Below are 25,510 nucleotides of genomic sequence, written 5' to 3'. Positions count from 1 at the left end.
CAAACCTAACTTGAGAGGAACGCAAAGCCTTGGACATTCTCAAATCGGACAACACCATAGTTATAAAAGAAGCGGACAAAGGGGGTAAGATTGTAGTCATGGACAGGGTTGCCTATATAACAATGGCCCTAACCATCTTAGAACACCTTCATGCTATCAAGAACTCCAATCCAACCCTACTTTGAATTTAAGAACAAATTATCAGAACAAATTAATGAATGGGAACGCAAAGGTCTAATAACCACACAAGAGAAAGCTTTCCTAACAGTCCGACATCCCACAGTACCTACTATCTATTTTTTGCCAAAAGTGCATAAATCTTTCGACATGATTCCGGAAGGAAGACCCAATGTAAATTGGATAGGCTGACTTACTGAACAAATATGCAAATTCATCGATAAAGCTCTTCGCCCTAGGGTGTCTAAAGCTAAAGCATTCATCAGGGACTCAACCCATGTAATCCAGATTCTTGATAAAGTACATTTGAAAACCAACTATAAGTTGGTCATCTGGGACGTTCAAGCACTCTACACCTCAATCAAATATGATTCAGCCATCCAAACATTGAACTATACCTCCAAGGAGGAATCAGCCTCACACTAACAGTACATAACAATGGACAAAGAAATGCTGACAGCAAGTCTGGAATATAAAATGTTTCTATTCGATAATACCTACTACCAACAAAAAAGGGGTGTTGCAATGGGGGTGAAATATGCACCTGGCAAACTTGTTTATGGACATGTTTGAGGAAACAAGAATTTATAAGGATGAACTCTACCAGGAACATGTTGGGTCAGATTTATTGATGATGTGCTGTTTATTTGGAATGGAACTGACCAAGACCTTCAGAACTTCCAAGAATAAATAAACTCCAACGACCAAGGCATCAAATTCACAACGAATGTGAATGATACTTCTATTGACCTTCTGGACCTCACAATATATGTTGAAGGAAACCATTTAATGACCAAAACCTTTCATAAACCAACAGAAGCCAACTCCACGCTACATGCAACCAGTTGCCATCAAAACATAGTCAAAAACAAAGGAGAATTTATACTGGCGAGGAGAAACTGTGCCAATACTGAAACCTTTCATCAGGAATGTGACTTGCTCAGAAGCAGATTCAGACAAAGAGGATACAATATGAATGTATATGAGAAACACACAATAAAGATCAGCAAATACAGGGGGAACAAACATCGATGACCAACAAAGGACAATCGAAAGAAGACATGGAAATGGTACGATTTATTACTACATTTTGCGATAACAATCATGAAATTCACAAAATTCTTCCAAAAATTGGCATTTGCTCAAATTGGATCAACACCTTGAATACTTCATTGATGACAAACCAAAAATTATGTATAGGAAAGCGAAAACTTTGAAAATGACACTGAGCCCATCTCGGCTCCCACAAACAGGAACAGATAATCCACAAACATGGCTCACACAATGCCAACAGGCTTAAAAAAAATGTGGCACATGTGGTATATCCAAGTTTGCGCATTCTAATACAAAAGTATTTACAGACTCATGTGGCACATCATTGAAAATCACTAGTTACATCACTGTAGAACCAAGTACGTCGTCTATGCGATTATCTATACATGCCAACACATTTACATTAGCAGCACCATAAGAAAAATGAGAACACAAATTCGAGAACATTTTTTAGGTATTGGCAGCCAGAATGTATCCTTCCCTTTTTGGCCAACATTGGCAAACTCACCATCAACTTGAAGAGAAACACAACCTTAAATTCATTGGCTTGAAGAAAATCACATTGGAAAGAAGCGGGGGCAATAAAGAAATGTTGCTCCGACAAGCGGAAACACAACTAATTTGTCAATTTGACTTTGGATTTAATAAAGACAATGAAATGATACACTTTCTCTAACATTGTCTAACCCTGAATAGATTTAGGATAAGTGTATATTTATCGATAATCAAAATATGTGAAGCCAGGGCCTTCAACACACCTGGCAATACTTCTAGCCATTGATGGGTATATTGTAGAGATTTAAATAATATATATGAAACTGTTTAGCCGGCAGGAGAAAATGAAAATCTATTCCTTTATTATTATTGTCTAATTTCTAATACAGTATGTAGATTTAGGATATGTGGAGCCGAGGTTCCCACCACAATATCCCCAGCGAAACTGACAAGTCTTTTGGAGATCCCCAACAATATACACAAAATGGATCAAGCGGTATGACCATGTAAAATTCTTCTTGTCATTACCTTCTATACTCTTTTGATAGTGAGGATATAGTTACAGTGTTAGACATATTATGGCCATCAGTGCAGACGCAGAGAGCAGCCCTTTTTCTTTCATTTAGTATCATGAAATCGATCAAAATTAGGAAGGATCAATGCACACAATATAATGGAAATATAATTTGAATTCCTAACACGGGGGGGTAAATTATACAAATTATATTTTCCCAAAGAATTTACTTTATTTTTACATATTTTCTCAAATTTTGCAAACACACACGAATGGGTAATTATATTATTTCGAAATACGCTAGAAAGGAACATTAGCCTGAAGTCTCCATTTCGGCAATGCCACAGACAGCAGGGGAGTTTGGGCAACATTGCATACTATATTCTAATACAAACGCAATGTTGGCCCAAAAGATGGCGCCCATGGCAAGGGAGCTGTGCGGGGCCATGAACATAGCAATAGGACTACATTCATTACTATAGCTACAAACAACACACACTGCGGACTTTGTGATTTTGGAAGCTGACGCAGAGAGACTGAACACGTCCTTTTGAGGTAAGCCCTTAGCGAGTTGACTTTCCCACGGAATACTGCTAATTGGGATGAAATGCCCATTATGAGCCGTTTGTAATATTTTCAATGTCCGTAGCCAAGGGGAAACCACCATGGTAAGAATCCAATTAAAACACGGTACAAGCCAGCATGCAATTTGTTTTCGGCTCTACTCAGAAACCAATATGGAGAAAGTATTTTTGAATGGGCAGCACACAAACTGTAACTGGTACTGTACCAGCACTATATATGAAGGATCGTGTATCAATAAGCGTCCAATTTATTCGAGGTCATGCAGACAGAACCTTTTTGCCTATATAACATCAATAAATATGAAACTGGGGGGTGAGATAACCATGTCCACCGAATTCAGACAGCACTAAGGACCTAAATAGAAATCCTTTCCTTTCAGAAGGGATTTATCCCATATGACTAACAAGCATACTGAAGTGACCATGCAAGCTAATCTGCAATAGGTAAGGACAAAAAACATAATACTCTAAGGTCTCATGCCCTGCCACAGTTTTTTGCCACAAAATAATGGCAATGAGCCATTAACTGTGAATTAACTAATGAGTGGATACTATAGAACACCGTACAACACACTACTGAATAGGAAGAATAAGAACAAAGAGATTATTGTCAAACACTATGGTAATGAGATATGTCTAACGCCAAATCAGTACCGGCTTGCCTTAAGGGTTTGCTGTTTTGGAAAATCGCTTTACAAACGATATACGTAAACTGATAGTTCTGTTAGTTTTTTTCTCTCCTTATCTCCACAATCTTCCCTGCCCACTCCTTCTCCCTTCACCTCCCCTTTTGTATCTGGCATTTTTGTTGGATAACATAATTATTTGAATCAATTGCCATGTTTTAAACTGACTCACTATGATATGTGCTCTGTTTTATAATTGGTTCTAGTACTATATGAGTCCTGATTTGAAAAGGACACATGCAGTGTCGAAACACGTGTCATCTTATAGGGCAAAAGTCAATTAAATAATGTCAAATTCTGAACCAATAAATTGACAACTTGGAGTACAATGTATGGCGCAGGCATTTTTGTGTGAGGACTATACATATTATTCGCTTTTACATAAGAGGTTGGGGCTTGACCTCTTCTTTCTGTCCTCACTTACCTGCGACACTGGAGCAATCCAAACTAATCAGGGCACAGGGCCCAGTTAAGCCGGCACTACCAACAACCCCACCTTTAATGCATGATATTTTATTTTTATCGCGCTCGTACACTGGTGTTTCAGAGTGCAAGTTCCAACAGGTAACCCTCTGAAAGCAACGTTTTAACTCAAAGTCGTGCCGAACACAGGACAGACCCTGAGGACCAGGAGCAGCAAACTGCAGATCCGCGCCGAACGCCAAGACAGAGGCACACTCCTCCACACTCTGTGTCTCGCCACCGAGGGGCTAGTCAGCCAAGCCCAGAGTACTCCTCAGCAGGGCCACAGAGCTAGATGTTGGGCAGAGATCACCCGCTTGGCGCATCACTCGCTCCGGGGGCAAGAAACAAGACGTACCCTGCCAAAATGCCCAGGGTCTCCACTTGGCTCAGGTGGCCCCTTTAGCCATTTATCTCACTGGACCAGCAATCCGATCAAGGTAGTGGCAATGGCAGGGAGGGGGACCTCTCGTCATTGTTCAAAGTTGGTAGGAGTTGCATGCCCGCTACAAGAAACCTTTCCCAGGGAAAAGAAAGACTGCAGGGTTCACCCTAAAAGGCGCTCAGACTGCCCCGAGGGCTGATGAGATGCTGGAGGCCGATCACCGATACTTTCGCCACAGTGGCTACTCTGGGCTCTCTGTCACAGAGCTATGGGGAGAGCATGCTCACTCAAACTCAAGGGCTCACAAGCAGACTGGTCCTCCAGTGATCTTCCACGCAGCATCAGTAATACTGTCAATAGATTTCTTCTGTGTCAACTGGTAATATCGACGAAGCCAACAAGCTAGTTTTGGTTCATCAGATCCAAATTAATAGGTTTCACTTTCTACACATGTGATGTGGACTGGTTAAGTTACATTTTATTCAATCTGGTCTCCGAACTCAATAAGTCACCGTATAACCTATAACAAAGAATCTGCAAGTAAATATTGTCTACTGATGTAGAAGGTGTATGCTCCACTTCAATTGCTTTACTTTGTGTTGAAGAGTTTGCAATTAACGTTATTCCTGTAGGAGTGTACTATGCCGTGATTTTCTATTTTGCCCGTTCAGTAATTAGTTGGTCAGAAAGCAGTATGTATCCCATCCTCTGGTCGAAGTCAATCATCTGCAAACTCTGTGATGGTGATATCACCGTAGCTAATTGCTCCCTACTGCGTAATTTGTAGCCATGTTTGTTAGTCGCCATAAACAAGCAGTAATCAGGTAAGACCAGCGTCTTTAGGAAACCGCAGACAGGGAGACTGCTCCCACATGGCTCACACTTTCCCACGCATGTGCTTTGCATGGTGCTGCTGAATTTCAACTTCTCCCAGATCAAAGAGTTGGAGCCAGCAGATAGCACATTTTCTATCAGGTAAGACCAACGCCTCGGGAAAACCACTGACTGTGACACTGCTCAAACTTGGGTTGCATTTACCTGCGACTGCGCAGGCACGGCACACGGCACCAATCAATTTCAACTTCCCCCAGAGCAATGAGGTGTAGCCAGCAGATAGCACAATTCCAATCAGGTTAGGGCCGCATCTCAGGGAAACTGGAGACTGCTCACAGTTGGCTCACATTTTCATGCACACATGTTCTGTGTGGCACTGCTCCATGTGAACCTGTGCCGGAGCCAGCAGATAGCAAAATTCCAATCAAGTAAGACCAGAATCTCATGGAAACCGCAGACTGTGTGAATTCTCACACTTGGTTTGCATTTGACCGAGCACACACTCCGATCGGTGATGCTCAATTTAACTTTATAATTCCAAGATTATACTCCTTAGTATTCTATCATTCCTCAGTAAGTCTATTGGGGTAACATATATAGAGTGAGGGAAACGCTTTGCAAACATACCGTGTATCATTGATCAGTGTGCAGACATGCATCGCCGGTTGATACATCGGGCCTCATTCTAAGTTTGCCAGTATCCTAGTGGATACCAGCAAACAGAATTACAATTACCGCCACTTGGTCCGGCAAAATTATTGCTCGATTATAGGTTTCGGTAAGGGTTGTAAATCCCCATTCCATGGGGAGTCCCATTGGACTCCATAGAGGGATTCGCCTGTATTTCTGGCACCGGAAAGGCCCCTATTCTCTGCTGCCGATGGGCAATGTGTTGGACAGATACTAAAATCTGCCAGGATCTGAAATGGGGAGGGCTAATGGGAATAATAGCCTCAGCCTCAAGCCTCAGGTTTTATTTTCAAGCCCTGATTCCCAGGCATTAGTATGCATACTGTACAGTATGCCAGCATACAGTAATAAAATAATGGTTAGTTCTTTCACTTGACATGGCTTTGCAGGCTCTTACCCGACCACCAACCACATAGAAGTCAAATTGCAAGAAATGAACAGCTTGTTTTTTGTCTCCTTTATTTGCAGATTTTAATTCAAACAGCAATGCATAAATACATGTTCTGTGCAGAAACAGGGAAGCCAGACATGGTGCAGATGGGATTACTTGACAAGCCACAAAGTACATGTTGCATTCACTTCTGTTAAGGTGTTTGTAATATCACTGTAGGCAGATATAGGAAGCCTGGGCATACTGAAATCCATCTCATGGGATTTGTCATGTCTACGTCATTTCCCATGAGTATCCTGCCAGCGGCCTTCCAATAAAGGTGAGGGAGACTCACATAGATGCATAACCTGCCCTTCTGGTAAAATCAAGGATAGAGATGAAGGGACTGGGTTACCTTCACTGTACATTCCCAATAGGGCTTCTGCTTTATGGTTTTGAGAACCAGGATGGTAGGTGGCAATAAAACAGCAGTTCAAGAAGAACAGCTGCCAGCACGGTTGCCGTGAGTTTGCGCACTTTGCTCCGCTTACCGTAACTGGTTTCCTATGATTTGTGTAGAACGTTAAGGTGTGCCATGACCCCAACAGTGGTACCTCTACTCACAAAACACAGCATGTATGCTTAGCAATTGTTTATCCATAATGGAAAATGTGCTGTCCATTGGAGTAAGTTAATAGGAGAAAACTAAGCTACTGGATCTATGACCTGCATATATGGGAGCACCGAGAGCAGACTGCTTGAACAAGCCACAACAGGACTGGGATGTGGTTTTACGCTCAGCCAGGGCCCTCATTTGGACCAAGTGGTATGCACAGTGGAGATCAAACTTAGAAAAGATAGTGCACAAAACCTAGGACAGGGGTTAAATGTGTCCTATTGCGCTGGGTAGAAATGCTGTTGTGTGCCAGCTGCGTGGTGAGTAGTATGTGGTAACAGATATACAGTATCCCAAAGTCTTCAACCGATTGGTATTCCAGTTTATTGTCTGGTATTAGGTAAGCAAAAACAGCCGACACGTGTTTCGACTCGAAAGTCTTTCTCATGGCAACTGGGTCTTTCTGGGTCTTCCTATAGATTGTCAGGTAAGTGGATTGGAGCGTTCTTTTGAAAGTAAGAAGTGCCCATGGAGTGATTCCTTACAGGACACTTCACTCAAAACCTTTGACTCCAACGAGGGAGATAATTGATGTCACACTATCTACCACATCAAATTCTTACTTTCAAAAGAACGCTGCAATCCATTTACCTGACTCCAATGAGGGGGCCGATTGCTCTACTATTAACGACATGTTAGTTAGTTTTGTCTATCAAATTATAAGTACTTGTGTAGAAGTCACGACATGGGAAGTGGTGTTTTCTAAAAAGCCACAACTAGCAGTAGGGTTCACGCATGATAGACACCCTTCCATGCAGTGTTGCAGAGAAGCTCCAGTTGTTGTATAATACCTCCTCACTTCTTAACAACTCTGTCCTTTTCAAACAACCTTGAACTCATTAGTAATATCCCCGAACCCAATGAGCTATTTGGGTACTTTAATTTGTTAATGGACCTGCTGTGGTTCAAAATCCACCTATGCAGTCAAAAGGCTATTCAGGACACAGGGGAGCTGCAAAAATGCAGAGACAGCAGCCATAGGTCAACATGACCGCCAATTGCATTTTAATTATTCTATAACTTGAACTTTGTATTTCAATGGTTTGTGTTGGGTGAAAAATGCGTAGGGCCATGGAAAGGAAACATTTTCGACTACACATCAAGATACATTAAACCAGACACCCACATATGTCAGGTTTCCGTTGGGTGAATAATGTGTAGGGCTAGAGAAGAAAACATATTCCACTAAACATCAACATACATTTGGGATAGATCAGAAACCCACGTGTCACGAGTGATCTGTGGCATGTTTGTCACTATGCAGACCTGGCTGTGTGCTTTGTGGAAATTCAAAAGGATCCCACAATACAGCTTCCTTCCCTTGCTGTTCAGAATGAGTCACGGTAGATGCATATACACTTGCTCATGCTCGCCTCTTAACCAAACAAAAGGGGCGAAAAACCATGTACTTATTAAAAATATATACTCATATTTTAATGTTTATCAAAAAACACATCACATTCACAATACATTTTAAAACAACACATCATTGTGGTCAAAACTCATTGTGAACCACATATATCTGTACATACATTTTCCACTATTGGCTTAGAAGCTGACACTTCAAAAACCTTGTCTATGCCTAAATATGGGGTATTTATATATTTCAAACACCACTGTTACTCATGCCCTCCCTGATTTCTGTGGGCAAAAAGGCTGTGCCGACACTTCAAGAATGTGTTTCTAGAACCAACATAGATTTTAAACATACGAATATACATAGAAATACATCCGCTCTGTGTATCCTGTTGGTGCTATCTTCAGGGCACTCAGTCTTTATACATGTTCTGGTTTTCACGCGTGTCATCACGTGTCAGTTTGCCACAATTTCAACATTTCTACAAAACAAACAAACATTGATTCTTAAAAACATGGTTTCTTTTCTTTTGTGCATAACACGTCGTATATCACATCTATACCAACTTCACCTCCATTATCAATGCAAACAGCAGGGTTCATTTCTTCCTGGTCTTATTACTTTCCCAGCTTTACTCAATATTTACACATTTTGCATATTCTCATTTTTTACCACAAACTTATTTCAAGGAGGCACTATCCCATTTTTTATCGCCTCTTACCACACTTTATGTTCATTCTATCGTAGGGCTTGATTGCCTCTGTCTGTCTCTCTAAAATTTTCTCTGATCTATACATTTATTTACTGTCTCAATGTTACAGTCTATTCAAGTAGGTTCTATTGTTTCCAACCAGATAACACCTACTGACCCTCCACATGTCTGCACTATATGAGGGCTTACCTATTAGAAGCCGGGCAATAGTTTCCCACTGCTATCCTTCCTTCAAAAGGTGTGGACTGTACTTTTACTGCGATTCGCCGCGGCTCAACAATCTGTTTGGATACCTACACCAAAGATCTATAAAAAATAGAGATCCATGTTGTAAAAAAGTTTACTCTTTGAAAAATGAAACGTGTTTCCTCTCTACCTCGTGCTGCTTACCTATTTTACTTCGCCCCACGATCTTCTTCTCTGGAGAAAGATTAGTGGTTTTCCACCACATTCGGCATTGTATTCTTGCTACGAAATCTAAATGGCCAAACACAACCAAAGGCACTTATTAGGTTTCCCTTGTGATGGTGCATCAGTAAATCTTCACACAACCCGCATCCTTCTTACCTAATAATCTCTGTGCTGGTCTCCCGTGTAACTCGCGTACGCTAGTCTCCTCTCGGAACACTGGAGCGGATAGTCCGTCCCAGCTGCCGTCTAAAATAACCGGCAGATCTATCTCACGTGAGACGTACGTCATCGCGTGCGTTTCTCGCTCACGTGACCGGCACCATCTTGCTTAGGTTCCCTCATCCGCCATGATGGAGCGGGTGCATAAACTCGGTTCTTGCTTCAGACATATTTGTATGCATGTAGATTAACCATGGAACACAAATCCGCCATGATGGAACGGGTGCATAAACTCGGTACTTGTTTCAGACATGTTTGTATGCATGTAGATTAACCATGGAACACAAAAGATATAGGGTATCAATCTGCACCACTCCACTACCTATGTATTTTCCAAGTGTGTGGTCAAATATCTTTTACGTTTTTCATTTTTATGGTGGATGAATAGGGACCATTCAATCGAAATGTTTAGCCCATTTTTTACACTGTCTAGGGAATAGATCCATTTCTGTTCCACCTGTCTTAATTTCAAATCTCTGTTACCCCCTCTAGGTTGGGGGGGTATCATCTCAATGATGAACCAGTGAATATCATCCACTCCATGTCGGGCGCTCTTAAAGTGTGCTACCAATGGTTTCTCCGGTACCTGGTTCTTCACACAGGATCTGTGCTCACAGATCCTTTGACGAATCGGTCTCTTGGTTTTCCCAATATACAGTAAACCACATGGGCATCTGATGCCATAGACTACCCACTTAGAATTACAATTTGTGAAGTTTTTTAATTCCCATTTTCTTCCTTTAAGGTCGACTGCTCTCATATTGGATGTTAACTTGCAAACCGAGCAATGCCCACAGGTATAATGACCCACTACCGGTGGTAAATTCCACAATGTCGGTTGGGTCATAGACCTTTCTTCTGTGGGAGCTGTATAAGTATGCACCAGTTTGTCTCTGAGATTAGGCATACGCCGAAATGCAAAACGTAGTTTACTGATGGAAAAATCATCAGTATTGATAGTGTTCCAATTTTTCAAGATGCATCGGCGTAGCTCATTACTAACTGGTGAAAATGTGGATACACATGTAATCTTGTCTTCTGTAACTTTTGGTTGTGGTGTAAGACAATCTTGCCTTTGGGTGTTTTTCGCTCTTTTCATGGACCTACGTACGATAAAAGGTGGGTAACCTCTAGCCTTAAGTCTAGTTGATAGATCTTTACTGTTCTTCTCAAAATCCTCTTTATGGGTACAATTTCTTCTTACGCGTAGGAACTGTCCAAACGGCAAATTTTGCCGCAGAGATTGTGGATGAAAGCTTTCAAACAATAGTAATGTGTTTTTATCCGTGGCTTTTCTAAGCAAAGTTGTGCCAAATTTGTTATTAGCATCTTTATAGATCTCAAGATCTAAAAATGAGATCTTGTTGTCACTAAAACTCATAGTGAAATTAATACATTGTTCTTGGTTGTTGACCCAAGTAAGAAACGAGTCAAGTTCTACAGAGGTACCTCCCCACAGCATAAACACATCGTCGATGTAACGGACCCAGACTTTCATCAGGTGTTTGAATGGGTTATGTTCCGCATAGACGAAGTTAATCTCAAGATCGTCCATAAAAAGGTTCGCAAGATCTGGTGCGAAACTTGAGCCCATACTTGTTCCATGTTGTTGCAAGTAGAACGTATTTTGTTCAATGAAGAAATTGTTAGTTAAGGCGAGTCTAATGCATTCCAAAATGAATGCTGATGGAACCGTCTGATCTTCCCTCTTTTCAAGATACTTGCCCATTATGTTAACACATTTCATCTGGGGGATACTGGTATACAACGATTCAACATGTAAGGTGACTAGAATATCCTCAGTTCCCACATCTATCGTATCTAACACTCTGATCATCTGTGTCGTGTCCTGAATGAAAGAGCGCATCATTTTCACGAAAGGCCTTAGGAAAAAATCGGTGTAGACCGATAAAGGCTCTAAAATGGAGCCAATGGCTGCCACAATAGGCCGTCCAGGTGGCACCTCATTGTTTTTATGAATCTTAGGTAAACAGTAAAAGGCAGGTGTAACTGGATGTTGTTGTATCAAAAATGCTTTTTCATCAGTATCAATCCACCCTTCACTTTCTGCATGGTTTATGAGACTTTCAATTTCTTCTCGAATTCTAGGTGATGGGTCACAGGGCAAAGGTTTGTAAAAAGTGACTCTATCCAGTTGTTTCTTGACTTCGGTTCGATACTTATCCACACCCCATAGGACAACGCCTCTACCCTTGTCTGCGGGTTAAAATGAAAAACGTAAAAGATATTTGACCACACACTTGGAAAATACATAGGTAGCGGTGCAGATTGATACCCTATATCTTTTGTGTTCCATGGTTAATCTACATGCATACAAACATGTCTGAAACAAGTACCGAGTTTATGCACCCGTTCCATCACGGCGGATTTGTGTTCCATGGTTAATCTACATGCATACAAATATGTCTGAAGCAAGTACCGAGTTTATGCACCCGCTCCATCATGGCGGATGAGGGAACCTAAGCAAGATGGTGCCGGTCACGTGAGCGAGAAACGCACGCGATGACGTACGTCTCACGTGAGATAGATCTGCCGGTTATTTTAGATGGCAGCTGGGACGAACTATCCGCTCCAGCGTTCCGAGAGGAGACTAGCGTACGCGAGTTACACGGGAGACCAGCACAGAGATTATTAGGTAAGAAGGATGCGGGTTGTGTGAAGATTTACTGATGCACCATCACAAGGGAAACCTAATAAGTGCCTTTGGTTGTGTTTGGCCATTTAGATTTCGTAGCAAGAATACAATGCCGAATGTGGTGGAAAACCACTAATCTTTCTCCAGAGAAGAAGATCGTGGGGCGAAGTAAAATAGGTAAGCAGCACGAGGTAGAGAGGAAACACGTTTCATTTTTCAAAGAGTAAACTTTTTTACAACATGGATCTCTATTTTTTATAGATCTTTGATGTAGGTATCCAAACAGATTGTTCCGCCGCAGCGACCCGCAGTAAAAGTACAGTCCACACCTTTTGAAGGAAGGATAGCAGTGGGAAACTATTGCCCGGCTTCTAATAGGTAAGCCCTCATATAGTGCAGACATGTGGAGGGTCAGTAGGTGTTTTCTGGTTGGAAACAATAGAACCTACTTGAATAGACTGTAACATTGAGACAGTAAATAAATGTATAGATCAGAGAAAATTTTAGAGAGACAGACAGAGGCAATCAAGCCCTATGATAGAATGAACATAAAGTGTGGTAAGAGGCGATAAAAAATGGGATAGTGCCTCCTTGAAATAAGTTTGTGGTAAAAAATGAGAATATGCAAAATGTGTAAATATTGAGTAAAGCTGGGAAAGTAATAAGACCAGGAAGAAATGAACCCTGCTGTTTGCATTGATAATGGAGGTGAAGTTGGTATAGATGTGATATACGACGTGTTATGCACAAAAGAAAAGAAACCATGTTTTTAAGATTCAATGTTTGTTTGTTTTGTAGAAATGTTGAAATTGTGGCAAACTGACACGTGATGACACGCGTGAAAACCAGAACATGTATAAAGACTGAGCGCCCTGAAGATAGCACCAACAGGATATACAGAGCGGATGTATTTCTATGTATATTCGTATGTTTAAAATCTATGTTGGTTCTAGAAACACATTCTTGAAGTGTCGGCACAGCCTTTCTGCCCACAGAAATCAGGGAGGGCATGAGTAACAGTGGTGTTTGAAATATATAAATACCCCATATTTAGGCATAGACAAGGTTTTTGAAGTGTCAGCTTCTATGCCAATAGTGGAAAATGTATGTACAGATATATGTGGTTCACAATGAGTTTTGACCACAATGATGTGTTGCTTTAAAATGTATTGTGAATGTGATGTGTTTTTTGATAAACATTAAAATATGAGTATATATTTTTGATAAGTACATGGTTTTTTTCCCCTTTTGTTTGGTTAAGAGGTGAGCATGAGCAAGTGTATATGCATCTAGGGTGACTCACTCTGAACTGCAAGGGAAGGAAGCTGTATTGTGGGATCCTTTTGAATTTGTACTTTATTGTCCTCACCCACACAGCCCCTAAAAAGAGGACATTCGTAGCTCATCAGAATTGATGTGTGCTTTGTGGGTCACTGTAGGGGTTTCATTATCTGTGTTCTTTCCTGTGTTTTTCTCTGGGTGCCTGTCACTGTATCTAGTACCATTTGGGGATGTGAATCTGCCACTGTGCATGCCTTATGACAGGGTTAGACAACATTGGGCCTCATTACAAGTCTGGCGGTAGCCCTTACGATGCCTCCGGCTGGTTGCCGCCAGTCTTGCAAATTTTACCGGCGCCTGGCTAGCCAGAATCACTGGTGGATTACTGCCCTGGCGATCCGGGAAGTCAGGCGCCGGTAAATTGTTAATCCCCATAGGACTCAAATGGGAATGGGGATGACGGAAACACTGGCACTGTTAATAATGGTGCCAGTGCTTCCGTGAAAGTCCATGGGCAGGGGCCGCCCCTCTGCCAGATCGCACCCGCCCGCAGACTCGTAGTGTGCTGGGCCGGTAACAACGGTGCCGGTAGTCTTACCGGCAACGTTGCTACCGGGCCGGCACTCTTGTAATGAGGCCCATTGTCTTTAAAAAAAATGCTCAATGCCTTCCAACTCCGGACTCGTAACTCATAGATCAATAAATGAATTTGCTGTGGCCTCATTTTATAATCTCTACAAACACGGTTTTCTCACCTTTCAGAACTCTTATAGGTTTTATCAATGTGCATTCCAGTACCCATCATACACCAAGTTACCTCATTTATTGACGTTTTTATTATTCTTAATACTCATTTTTTGTAGGTTTTTTTAAGGTGTATTTGAATTGATTTTGCAGCAACTGCTTTCATAGAAAAAACAAAGGGATAGATTCTTTATTAGGACGGTGATAACAGTAAAAAGGCTCAGTAACAGGTTTACAGATCCCGCCGGTGGACTTGCCACCAGAGCTAAATGCTCCAAACACCAATTGATTTCTGTGGGGCTACATAATGGTGATAAACACTGTTGCCTCCAAATCCGCGTTACCTCCTAATCTGGTGGCGCTAACAGTAAACATGTTTGGTGCACTACCAAAGACCACACATTGGTAAATAAACATACATCACAAACACAGTTTCCCAAGACAGCATGCCTTGCAAACATACTCAAATGACTACTATGGGCAGAATCATTGATTAGCTATTTAAAACATTACATGATAATGTAATCCTAAACATTAGCATAGTCCCAAATTAACATAGTGCCATTTTACAGTTAAACCAATAAATACATATTCTCAGGACAGTGTTAAATAAATGCAATACACTATTGTGAAATTACTTGTGAAATATGACTGAAATGATCGAAAAACTCAAACTGTATCTTCTGAAAAATGGTAGCCACTAATGAAAACTTTACTGATACCTTGTCTCCTTGAATTCCCTTTGGGCCTGGATCACCCAGTGGTCCACTGATGCCCTGTGTGAAGACAAAACATGATCTTCTATAAGCATGTGTTGTATATAATGTCTGAAGAAAATTCTGCTAAATGTGCCTATGTTGTCATACACAAGATATACAGGGTTGATAAAAAAAAAAGTGCATCGAACAGGTGCTTGACAAATATGTAAAAAGAACCTTATACAAAACTGTTAAACCATGTAAAATATTTTCATTTCTAAAAGCTATTCATCAGCACATTATCAGGCATATAATAAAATGTTATAAATCACTTTGTCAATCACGCGCAGATGTATCTCCAACGTCCCCCCCTCCCTAACTATCACAGAAAATATTAAAGCAAATTCATCCAGGCCCATTAGATCGGCCTATGCACACGGTCTCATCCAGCCCAAATGTAAACTGGCTAAAGCTGGAGGCTCGTGCTTCCCAGCGATCGCAGCCAAACAATGGAGTTTACTCCGGCCGACCTTGCGAGCTGAGCATTCTTGACAATCCGGAAATCACAAAAAATGTTGCTGTTGGCTTAAATGTTGATCTTGAACTGCTGGATATATTGACTTCATGTATGTTCTGTTTTGTGAGTAACTGGTTATGTAAAAGTGCCTTGATGCCTCAGGACTTAGTGCGCTTTAAAAATGGAAAAATAAATAGATGAAAATAAAATATTGCTACCAATTAATCAAATAATATGTTAAAAAAGCAATATCAAAATGTCATACTTCAAATTTTAACTTGTTGTGATGAAGTTCAGCCCTGCCTGAATGCATTTATGGATGGTGGGGTTGCCAAAGGGCCCCTTCGTCATAGGATAAGGCTTGATACTCCAGCCCCAGTAAGAAAATGTAAGAGCAGCGTTCCTGCAGGCCCCCCCATGCTGGTACACTGAACTCCCCTCACACGGATGTGGAAGCTGGTCCAAAATCCATTTACAGCAACAGGGGGGCACTAGGTTAATCAAAATGTCTTCAAGCCAGTCATCCATCAGCTTAAAGAGAACAATGGAGTTGGAAACTCCATATGGAGGACATGGATCTCAAAGCTCTGGTCTAGATCCATCCCGTCCCAAAACACTATGATTCTCAATTTCCCCATGTGAAACTGTCTCAACTAGTCTCCATTCCACCAGAGGTCAGCTGGAAGGAGGGGCCAAAGCCCTACAAAACCTCAAGGGCTCAGTTTGTAGGTTGCAGGTGTAGGAGGAAGAGTGCCTTCAGTGCTGCATGGAAAAGGAGTAGAAACAGCTAGTGAATGAGCTAAGGACAGAAGACTGAAGCTGAGTCTCTGGAGGAGGCAGGAGTCTGGAGCAGCTGGGGAAAGAAAGGTTTAGAAAGTGTCAGAGACAGAGAATAGGGCCTGGCAGCGCTTCAGAGACAGGAGAAAGGTGAAGCCCAGTTTGTTTATGAAGATAGTGCCCAAACGATTGAAGAAGCGGCCTAACGGGATAAAGAAGCTGTGAGAGTAAAGAGTGAATTTGGGAACCATACTTATAATAATAAAAGTGCCAAAGGGGTGAAGTAGGTTCCCTACATATTGTTTAGCTTTAGTTGTGAGGGCAAGGCTAGCTTTTGGACACAGAGAGACATTTAAGTTGTACTTTCCAACTCAGACTTTCCTTAGTTTCATTCAGGTAGGGAAATCCCACCTTAGTATAGGGCAAGTTAGGCCATCAACCATCCTGACATTTGAGTTAATAAATCCTTTTATTTTGAACTTTGAACTTTGAATCTGTTTTCTGTGTCTTGCTTCATGATGCCTTCACAGGTGCAAAAGGAGATAGCATGAGAAACTGAGGAGGTAAAGGCAAGGACAGTTGAAGGGCCATGGGAGTGGATATTAGACCAAAACGGAGAGCAGAGAAGTTTTAAGACAGAGGTGGTGAACTTGAAGATATAAAAGGGTATAACCAAGAAGACAAATGACAATGGGCAAGGATCTGAGGGGAGAGACTTGAGGCAAGACCCTGGGGAGGAGCGAGAGATATTGGAGCAGGTGGCTGGAGAAGTCAAACCCCAAGAGAGAGGGAGGAAGTGAGGGGCATAGTGTAAAACATGTCCCAACGTTAGGACAGCCTCCTGTCACTCTCTGGTCCCAATCCATCTTGTACGGCCCCCTACTCAAGGCTTCACTTACAGACTCTTTCCACAGGTTCCAGTTACAGGGCTAACACCTGGGACTGAGAGATAAGCAGAAACGCATACAAGAACTGTGAAACTGGTGCAGGAACACCTCTCAACCCAGGACAGCGGGCTGACAAGCATTGTGTGGATTTGCTGTGGGACATCCAATCCCTGGATTCGTGGAGTACTGGCTGAAATTTCACAAGAGACATTTTCTTGGGATAGGTATTCCCAGAGCACTACCTCACAAGGAGAAGAACTATCCTGACAACATTTAGTTTGGGTCAATCTTGTACACCTTTAGTAATTACATCCTTTGCTAACCCCATTCCCTGGTCTAGCCTGTTTTTCGATCAATGTCCGCTACATAGCACATGCTCGCTTTGGCATCCGTGCAGAGCCTGCTGAGGCAGGTTCGAATCCCGGCAGGGCCAAACTCAGCCTTTCATCCTTCTGAGGTTGATAAATGAGCACCACACACCGTGGGTAATAATAAGCAGCCCTGAGATACCTGAGGGTTCTTAGAACTATATAAATGCTAAATTATTATTATTATTATTATTATCCCTCTGTATATCATGCAATTGATGTCATGCCCTACCTCTACCTCAGTAATGTGTATTCCTTCCATCTTTCATTTTTCCAATATGTTGAAGCTTCATAAACTGTTTAATAATTTCTTTTGAATCCCAATCTTTAAGCAATCATCTAAGGATATATTTACAAGACCTTATTTAATACACTTACGAGCCTCGGTAAGGACTTGGCTGCTATAGGAAGGTAGCACATGATTTAGAGCTATGTGGACCCCTCAGTTAATCCTTATTGTGGAGTCCCACAGGACTTCATTGGGACATACAGAATTACCTGAGTGGTTAATACACCATGCAGTATTGCATTTGTATGGAGGTAATTTCCTCCACTGAAAAGCAAGAGATGTACAAGGGTTCAAGTTACAAAACTTGTAAGTTGGCGGAGCAGAAAAACTTCCAATATTCAAAAATGGCAGATTTTTTACCACTACCGCTAAACACACAATGAGACTACATGTATGTTTACTAAACATGCTTTCCGGATCACACAGTAGGAAAAGTTTAAAAGAAAAAGGAAATGGTACATTACTGCTGTCCAATCTAGCAGCAAATAATGGAATCGGCCTTGGGGCCAGAGGTATAGACCAGGATTATACGAGGGAGGTGAGGGTCCAGTTGGTCAATCTCAATTCCTCATCCACCCTATTCCTTGTTAAAGCTGGAGATCCAATAACCTAACATATTTGCGAATTTATCTTCCTCTGAGACGTTGAGAAAGTCAAGGGCCTACAAGAGACAGCAAAAGAGGAAATGTGTTTTTGTTCCACACATCCATCCACCTTCCTCAGTTCAACTGATGAATTCACCTTATCCCTTTGACCCAGTATAGCGTAATTAACTCCTTTGGAAAGATGATGACAGAGAAAAAGGCAAATGAGAAGGGTCCATTCTTTGTGAAAAGAACAGGGCTACTGTGGAGCAAATAATGTAAAGGGGAATGGAACAACCCAATATCAGTAGCTTGTTCCTACACCATTTGAAAACAGGGGTTTAGAGCAGGCCCACTCTTACCTAACAGCAGAACACACCGGCATTGTAAAGACCCAAGAATATATCCTGAGCCACCTCTCTTGGCCTTGCGATTTTCAACCTATCAAGTAGTTCTGTGAAACTTGACAAATTTGACAAAAAACATCATGGGTAGATGTGGGTCAAGTTCCACTTTAACCCCCTGAAAGTTATTTAGGTCCTGTTCTCCCAGCCGGCTATATATATCATGTGCCCCTTGAACCATTCCAAGGCAGATAACAGGTATGTACTGATTGCAGTTGATTACACAACTTGGTACCAATAAGCGTTCCCTCTAAAATACAACACTACCCAGCACATAGTTAAACATGTTGTGCCCTTCTTTTCTCAAATGGGGTTTCCCAAGGACATTCTGAAAGCCCAGTTATCCACATTTATGTCCCATTCAAATGGATAAGGAGTTAATCAACGTATAAACCATTTGCACTTCTATCTACCAGTTGAAAATAAATGGTATAGTAGAACATTTCAGCCAATCCATGAAGAACACCCTGAGGAAAATAGTTGAAGAATGTGTGAAGAATTGGGATGGACCAATCCAATGGGTCCGGTTCGCTCCCCAGAACCCAGAAGATCACATGAGCATCCACTGGTTTATCCCTTTTTGAACTATTCTAAAGAAGGGAACTCCAAGACTTTCTGGACATTATAAGGAAAGTTGGGAGAACCAAGTAGATTAGCATTGAACTGCACACAGTTTGTGCAGAAGAGCAAGAAGAGGGGATTAGAGCATGACTTAGCAACCAGGAAATGCTCTGGGCCCAAGATAAGCAAAAACAACTGTATGACTGCCAGGCTGACCTGTATAAATTCAAGGTGTGGGAAAAACTCCCGGTGTTGCTATTGACTTCTGAAAATCAGCCTTTGGCTCAGTGGCATAGGCCTTCTATGATCACAGAAGTCTTTAGCGATCTCAACTACTGATTCTAGCTGACAAATTGTCAGGAGCCCTCAGAGATTCAACAAGTGAACTGGCTGAAAGCATGGATTGATCCAGGAGGCATCATCAGTGACATCTTTCAGGCCCCAGAAGAATATCCCAACTTGTTTCTCCACACGATAATTCAAGATGGATTTAAACTGGATCAAACCTGGGATCTGCAAGACTTTCTGGACCATTTCAGGGGTGTATTATCGAACCAACCAGGAAATGTGAAAGACTTCTAGCATCATGTATATGGCGTAACCTTTACTTCTTACTGGTTGCTGTATGTTATGTTACAGTTGTTTGTTTAGCACTGAAACCCAAAGGCATAAGAGCACTGTAGGAGTTTCCACTAAGCAGAATAAAGTGGTTTACATGGCTAGTGGGGTAAAACTGAAAAAATAAAAAGGTTTTTGGCCCTTCCTGAATGTAGTTAGGTTTGACTCAAATCTCACAAATATAGGGCATTTGTTCCAAATTCCAGCATGCTGAACTAAAAAACTCCTGCCTGTATTATAATTAGCACTGGATCTAGCACAGATTAGGGTTTGTGTTGAGGCAGAGCAGAAAGAACAATTGAAGATAGATTTTCAATGTACTGGCTATATGAAAATTAGCCTTAACGCAAATGAATGTGTGCCCCAAACGTGCTACTTAAATGGTATTCAAGCAGATACTAGTAACTAACGAACTTGGCATAGATATGGTTTGATATAAGGGCAACAAGGGACATTAAACATTATCCTTATCCTTATCCTTATTATTGTTATGCAAGATCTGGAGCTTTCATGTAGGAATTTGGGTCAGCCCATTTACAAGGAGTTACATTAATCAAGCTCAAACAGGAGGTGAGTATACAAATAGGGTTGTATCTGTTTGAACAGTTGAAGATGATAAAGAATGCTGCTGACTGTCAGACTAATTTGGGTAGAAAAATCCAATTTGGAATCAAAGTACAACCCCAAAGTTTTTACCTTATACAAAGTAGCAAGGGAAAACAAATCCAGATGAAATCCATAGGTTCCTCCTGCACAACTAAATCCACATTTTCCACCATCTGCCAAAAGCAGAGGGCTACTCTCCAAAAACAATATGCCCACCACTGGCTTCCACACATCGGAAAGTGCTCCACTGCTCTCGAGCTAAGTTTGTGCTAAAAATAAGTACAAGTTGTGAGAGTTTACAGGGATGAACTGTTGCTAATTCCATTTTAGTGGTATTTACATTGAGCCAGATATTTGACATCCACACTTGAATTTGAGCGAAAACCTCAGACATAACTCATTGTCCTGGGGTATGATGCCTGTACGTTTTCAAAATATTTCAGTGTCATCATCATAACAGTGATATCCAACACTTTAACTGGCAAGTAAATGGCTTAATATGAAGGTTGAAGAGTAAAGAAGACCAGGCTTGGCCTTCTGGAACCCATTCTTCATTTCAGTGAATTCAGTAAAGAGACCATCGAAGATCAAACAATAACAATGGTTGGAAAGAAATTAGAAATGTAAAGCACACAGATAAGTGGTACGGGAAGGCGTGCAGAAGAAGTAGGGCTTGAAAGTCATAAAGCCTTCCGAAAGTCATTGGGTGTTACCTATGGTGCTACTTTGAAAAGTGTATGGCAGTTGGCAGTTTTGCTTTAATTTTTGGAACGTGAGCAAGATATTCACTCTGGCCTTTACCCTATGGCAGGAATTGATGAGATTATCAAATGGATTTGGAACATCTACCTACATATCTATGCTGAACCTAACCAATTGGTGCTGGCAAATCCCGCTTTGCCCAGAAGATGAGAGGAAAAACCCTGCTTTACCTCAGAGCACCTCTTTCAGTTTACCATTTGGCTTACATGGAGACCAAGCTACATTTAAATGCCTGATGGACCAGGTGTTATAAGCTAACCAAGCCTATACACGTGCTTACCTGGATGATATTGTGATCCACAGTCACAACTGTGGCAACTTTATTTATTTAACCAAGCCCTATGAATAACCAGTTTCATCGTGAACCCAGAGCAGACCTGCCTGGCCCTATCCACTGTGAAACAGCTGTAGTTCCAAGTGGGGATGGGCCTTTTTCAACCCCAGAAGACAAGGTCAAGGAGGTCAAAGGGTTCCGAAAATGGCACCAACGAATAAATAACTGCAAGCATTTCTTGGATAGATTATCAGAGTTCATTCTGAGGCTCTTCAGCAAAGCCAGAAAATTCACGGACCAACTAAGGGCTTGACAGCCTAACCAATTGAGGTATCAGAGTTAGGAGAGGTGTTGAAGTGTTTGCTATGCCAAACCCCACCTCATTATGCCAGATTTGTGTAGGCAATTTATTTTTCAAATCGACACTCTGCGGTCGGCACTTGTAGCAGTACTGTCTAAGGAGAGAGGAGGGCAAAGAATCCCACATTTTGTTCATTAATAGACAACTGTTCCCTAGTGAGAAAAACTATGGTACCTTAGAGCTGGAAAGCCTACCCATTAATTAGTGATGAAGACTGTTAAATACAACCTGATGGGGAGGCAATTCAAGTTGATCACCAATACTGTGTCTCTCATCAGTTTGGCTTGGACTGAAGAGACCATCTCACATACTATGAGGTGGTTCCTAACACCGTAACCCTACACTTTCATGTGGTATATATCGTGATGGGTGACTCCAGGCAAATGTAGACATCCTAGCTGCTACCCTGTTCACAACACCAGTGATGCCTCTGTAGAAAATCACAGATGTCACAAAGTGCCATGTCATATTTTAGAGGAGGGGACTGGGGACCACCACCCATTATCTAAAGCAGGCCACAGAAGAGGAATATGGGGTTAACTGAGGAACCACCTCAAGCCTTTAGCGTTTAACTACAGTATTAGCCATAAGTGATCCATCATCGATTAGTAGGTAATCTCCTTATTTATGGGTTGAATGTTTGCTAAGAGGTTCCCAAACCAGGCACAACTCACAGGGAGGATTGCTATTGATTTAATGCATAGATAATTTACTGTGAATACTGTAAAAAACCATATATGTGACAAACAAGAGAAATGTTGAGTCTTAGCACTGATGTATATGCAGATCCTGGGACACTGATATTAAAGACTAGTTTCAAACAAGTCGTGCTGCAGCTGTCCTTTATCACACATGGACTGCTGATGTTCACACGCTCTTGCATGAGGAAATAATCCCTTACGTACCCAGTACAAACAATAATGAACTTCAGAACCTGGTGGCCATTTGCCACAGAGACAGAACGAAATGCAGATCCATGACGGTGGCCACAGAACTGCACACAGGTGAGCCAATTGCAGTGCTTGCTTCTCATATGCACAGGTGAAGTCATTTAAACACTGGAGAACGAGAACACAGTAAGAAGACACGCTATGGCATGTATAGGAAGGTGAGAGAGGTGTGGCAGTCTAGACTTGGAAGCATGAAACGAAGGATAATGTATGGGAGCAGTGAGGTGAAAAGGGGCTGAGAGGAGGTGGCAGGGATGTAGAGATTCGGAAAGGGGAAGGATATGAGAACATCAGAAGAAGGTGATGCAGAGAAGTTGAAGAGAAGCGTTAAGGTGGTGAGGGGAGAATATAAAAAAAGAGAGGAACAGAGAAGGGTGTTAAGCAGTGGAAGAGGAGCAGTAAGGACAAGTGGGTGAGAACATCAGATAGAGGGAGAGAAAGAAAAAAGAAAAGAAGGGGAGGAGGTGACAGATAGGAAACAGGAGAATGAAGGCGGACGACAAAAGAGAAAGAGGAGGAGCAGTAAAGCGGGTTGAGATGTAGAACAGTGGAATATCAAGCGGGAGAAGATGTAGCACGTGGTAGAGGAGGAGCGGGTCAGAGCATAGAAAAGTGTTGAGTAGGAAAGAGAAGTAGGTGGAAAAAAACAAAGTAGATAAAAGGGGAAGTAATAAAGAGGATACTGTGACCGAGGAGAGAAACGAGAAACAACCATAGAATGGGGTGGTCCAGGCCAGAGTTCCTGGAGAAACTCCCAGCCCAGTAGAAGAGTATTACCCAAGGATGACACCAACAGCCTGCCAGCAGGTTATGCCTGAGAACCACAGGGTCCAACATGTTCTTGCAAAGGATTTTAAAGTGACAGACAGCTGACCACATTTATATGTCTCAATCCACTAGGGGTGGTGTTGCTAGTTTTGCATGAAAAGAAGTATGACATCCTGACAACATCTCTGAAAGGCAAGCAGGTAACTTTAATGGCCATGAAAGAACTGTGGAGCATTTAAAACCTCAAAGGCTATGAGTAACTGTTTACTTGTCCTGAAGGTGGAGACTAATGGAGAGAAGGAAGGACAGAGAATCCGGGCTTTGTGTTTATTTTTTTGTTGACTTCCTACTAAGTGGCCTCAGGTAAACTTAATCCCTTAGTTTTCAGCACCTACAATAAAAACCTTTAAACTACAGAACTTAGCTATGGGTCATTTGCTGATCCCTCAGGCATGACAGCTCCCATCACATCGCATTCTTGTACTTGCATCCCTATATTTACAGTGGGAAAACAGAACAAATGAATACTGTACAAGAACACATAATGAAATGAGCTAAAATCTAATTGAGGAAATCATCTCAGCCCTTAGCTGGGGCAGCTTGAAAGCCTTGTTTCTGCATAATTTCGATAAAATGAGTGTAGAAATGCAGCACTTTCTGTGGTTAGTCCTTAGTGTCCCTTTCTTCGGACCCGAGTGATATTTGGGACCAAAAACATGGAGGACCACAGAAAATGTCCATGTCCATTATAAAAAGGGATACATCTGGAACCCAGACACAGGTCATCCTCATTTACCTTTGCCCTTATATTTCTGGAGAAAATTTCACCTTAAGATTGAGCCGCCAGCAAAGAAAATCTAGAATTTGGCACCCATGCCGATAACACAAGTTTGTTTCCAGCCGGTCTGATATGCAGACAACATTGTATATTAGTGGAAAACTACACTTGTAATGGGAGAATGTGTAAAGCATTTCTAAAATCATAGCTAAAACATTTTAAACTATGTAACTAGAAAACCTGGGTGCACAGTTGGTTGGCCCCCTTGACCAAGCTATGTGACCCAGTGTCTTATATTCTCTGGATACCTAAATTGGGGTCATCAATAAGGACAACTGTTAATGGTGCATGACTCAAAAAGTGCCACGCATACATTTTTTTAATATACTACTGTGTTTGCGCCACATATATCAAATAATAATACAAATATTATTAGACTACACTGTGAGGTCGATTCATGGAACAATTGTGCACTGAAATCGGTGGTGCAAGCATGAAAAATCCAGCGAACGCGTGCAATTCGCACGCAAGCGATTCATGGAAGTCTGTGCACGAGTTTTCCCAGGGAGCTTCGCCGAAACCGTGCGTGGCGCACGTGGCTCAATGTCTGTGCACATGCATGCATGTCACACACAGACAAATACACAAATCCAACTAATGACAACCATCCTCACCTCCCCAGGGGACAGTGACTACCCTCTGAGCAACCACATGATGGCGCCAATACGGAACCCCACCACACCACCCCAGGTAAGATACAACGCAGCCCATATTGCAACCAGGGGCATAGTGGAGCGCACATTTGGAGTGCTCAAGTCACGCTTCCGCTCCCTTGACTGCTCTGGCGGGCAGCTACTATATGCACCCCCAGTAGTGTGCAGGATCATTGTGGCAGCATGTGTCCTGCACAATGTTGCAACACAGCGGTGCGTACCGGTGGACATGATGGTGCCCCCACATCCCCAACCACAGGCACAGGCGCTGCTCATGGGAGGGGAAAGG

General features: G+C 41.9%; 1 protein-coding gene across 3 annotated transcripts in view; it reads right to left on the bottom strand.

Moving 5' to 3' along the window:
- COL28A1 (collagen type XXVIII alpha 1 chain) overlaps positions 1-25,510 on the bottom strand; it is a 1,696,952-nt gene that overhangs the window by 1,325,849 nt on the left and 345,593 nt on the right. For all 3 annotated transcript variants that reach the window (XM_069648530.1, XM_069648529.1, XM_069648528.1), the window contains exon 11: positions 15,029-15,082. In XM_069648530.1, coding sequence (XP_069504631.1) covers positions 15,029-15,082 — 54 coding nt within the window. The remainder of the gene's footprint in view (positions 1-15,028; positions 15,083-25,510) is intronic.

Source organism: Ambystoma mexicanum, chromosome 2q, assembly GCF_040938575.1.
Source record: "Ambystoma mexicanum isolate Mex_15411 chromosome 2q, UKY_AmexF1_1, whole genome shotgun sequence".
NCBI lineage: Eukaryota > Metazoa > Chordata > Amphibia > Caudata > Ambystomatidae > Ambystoma > Ambystoma mexicanum.
This window is presented reverse-complemented; position numbering and strand designations above follow the sequence as displayed.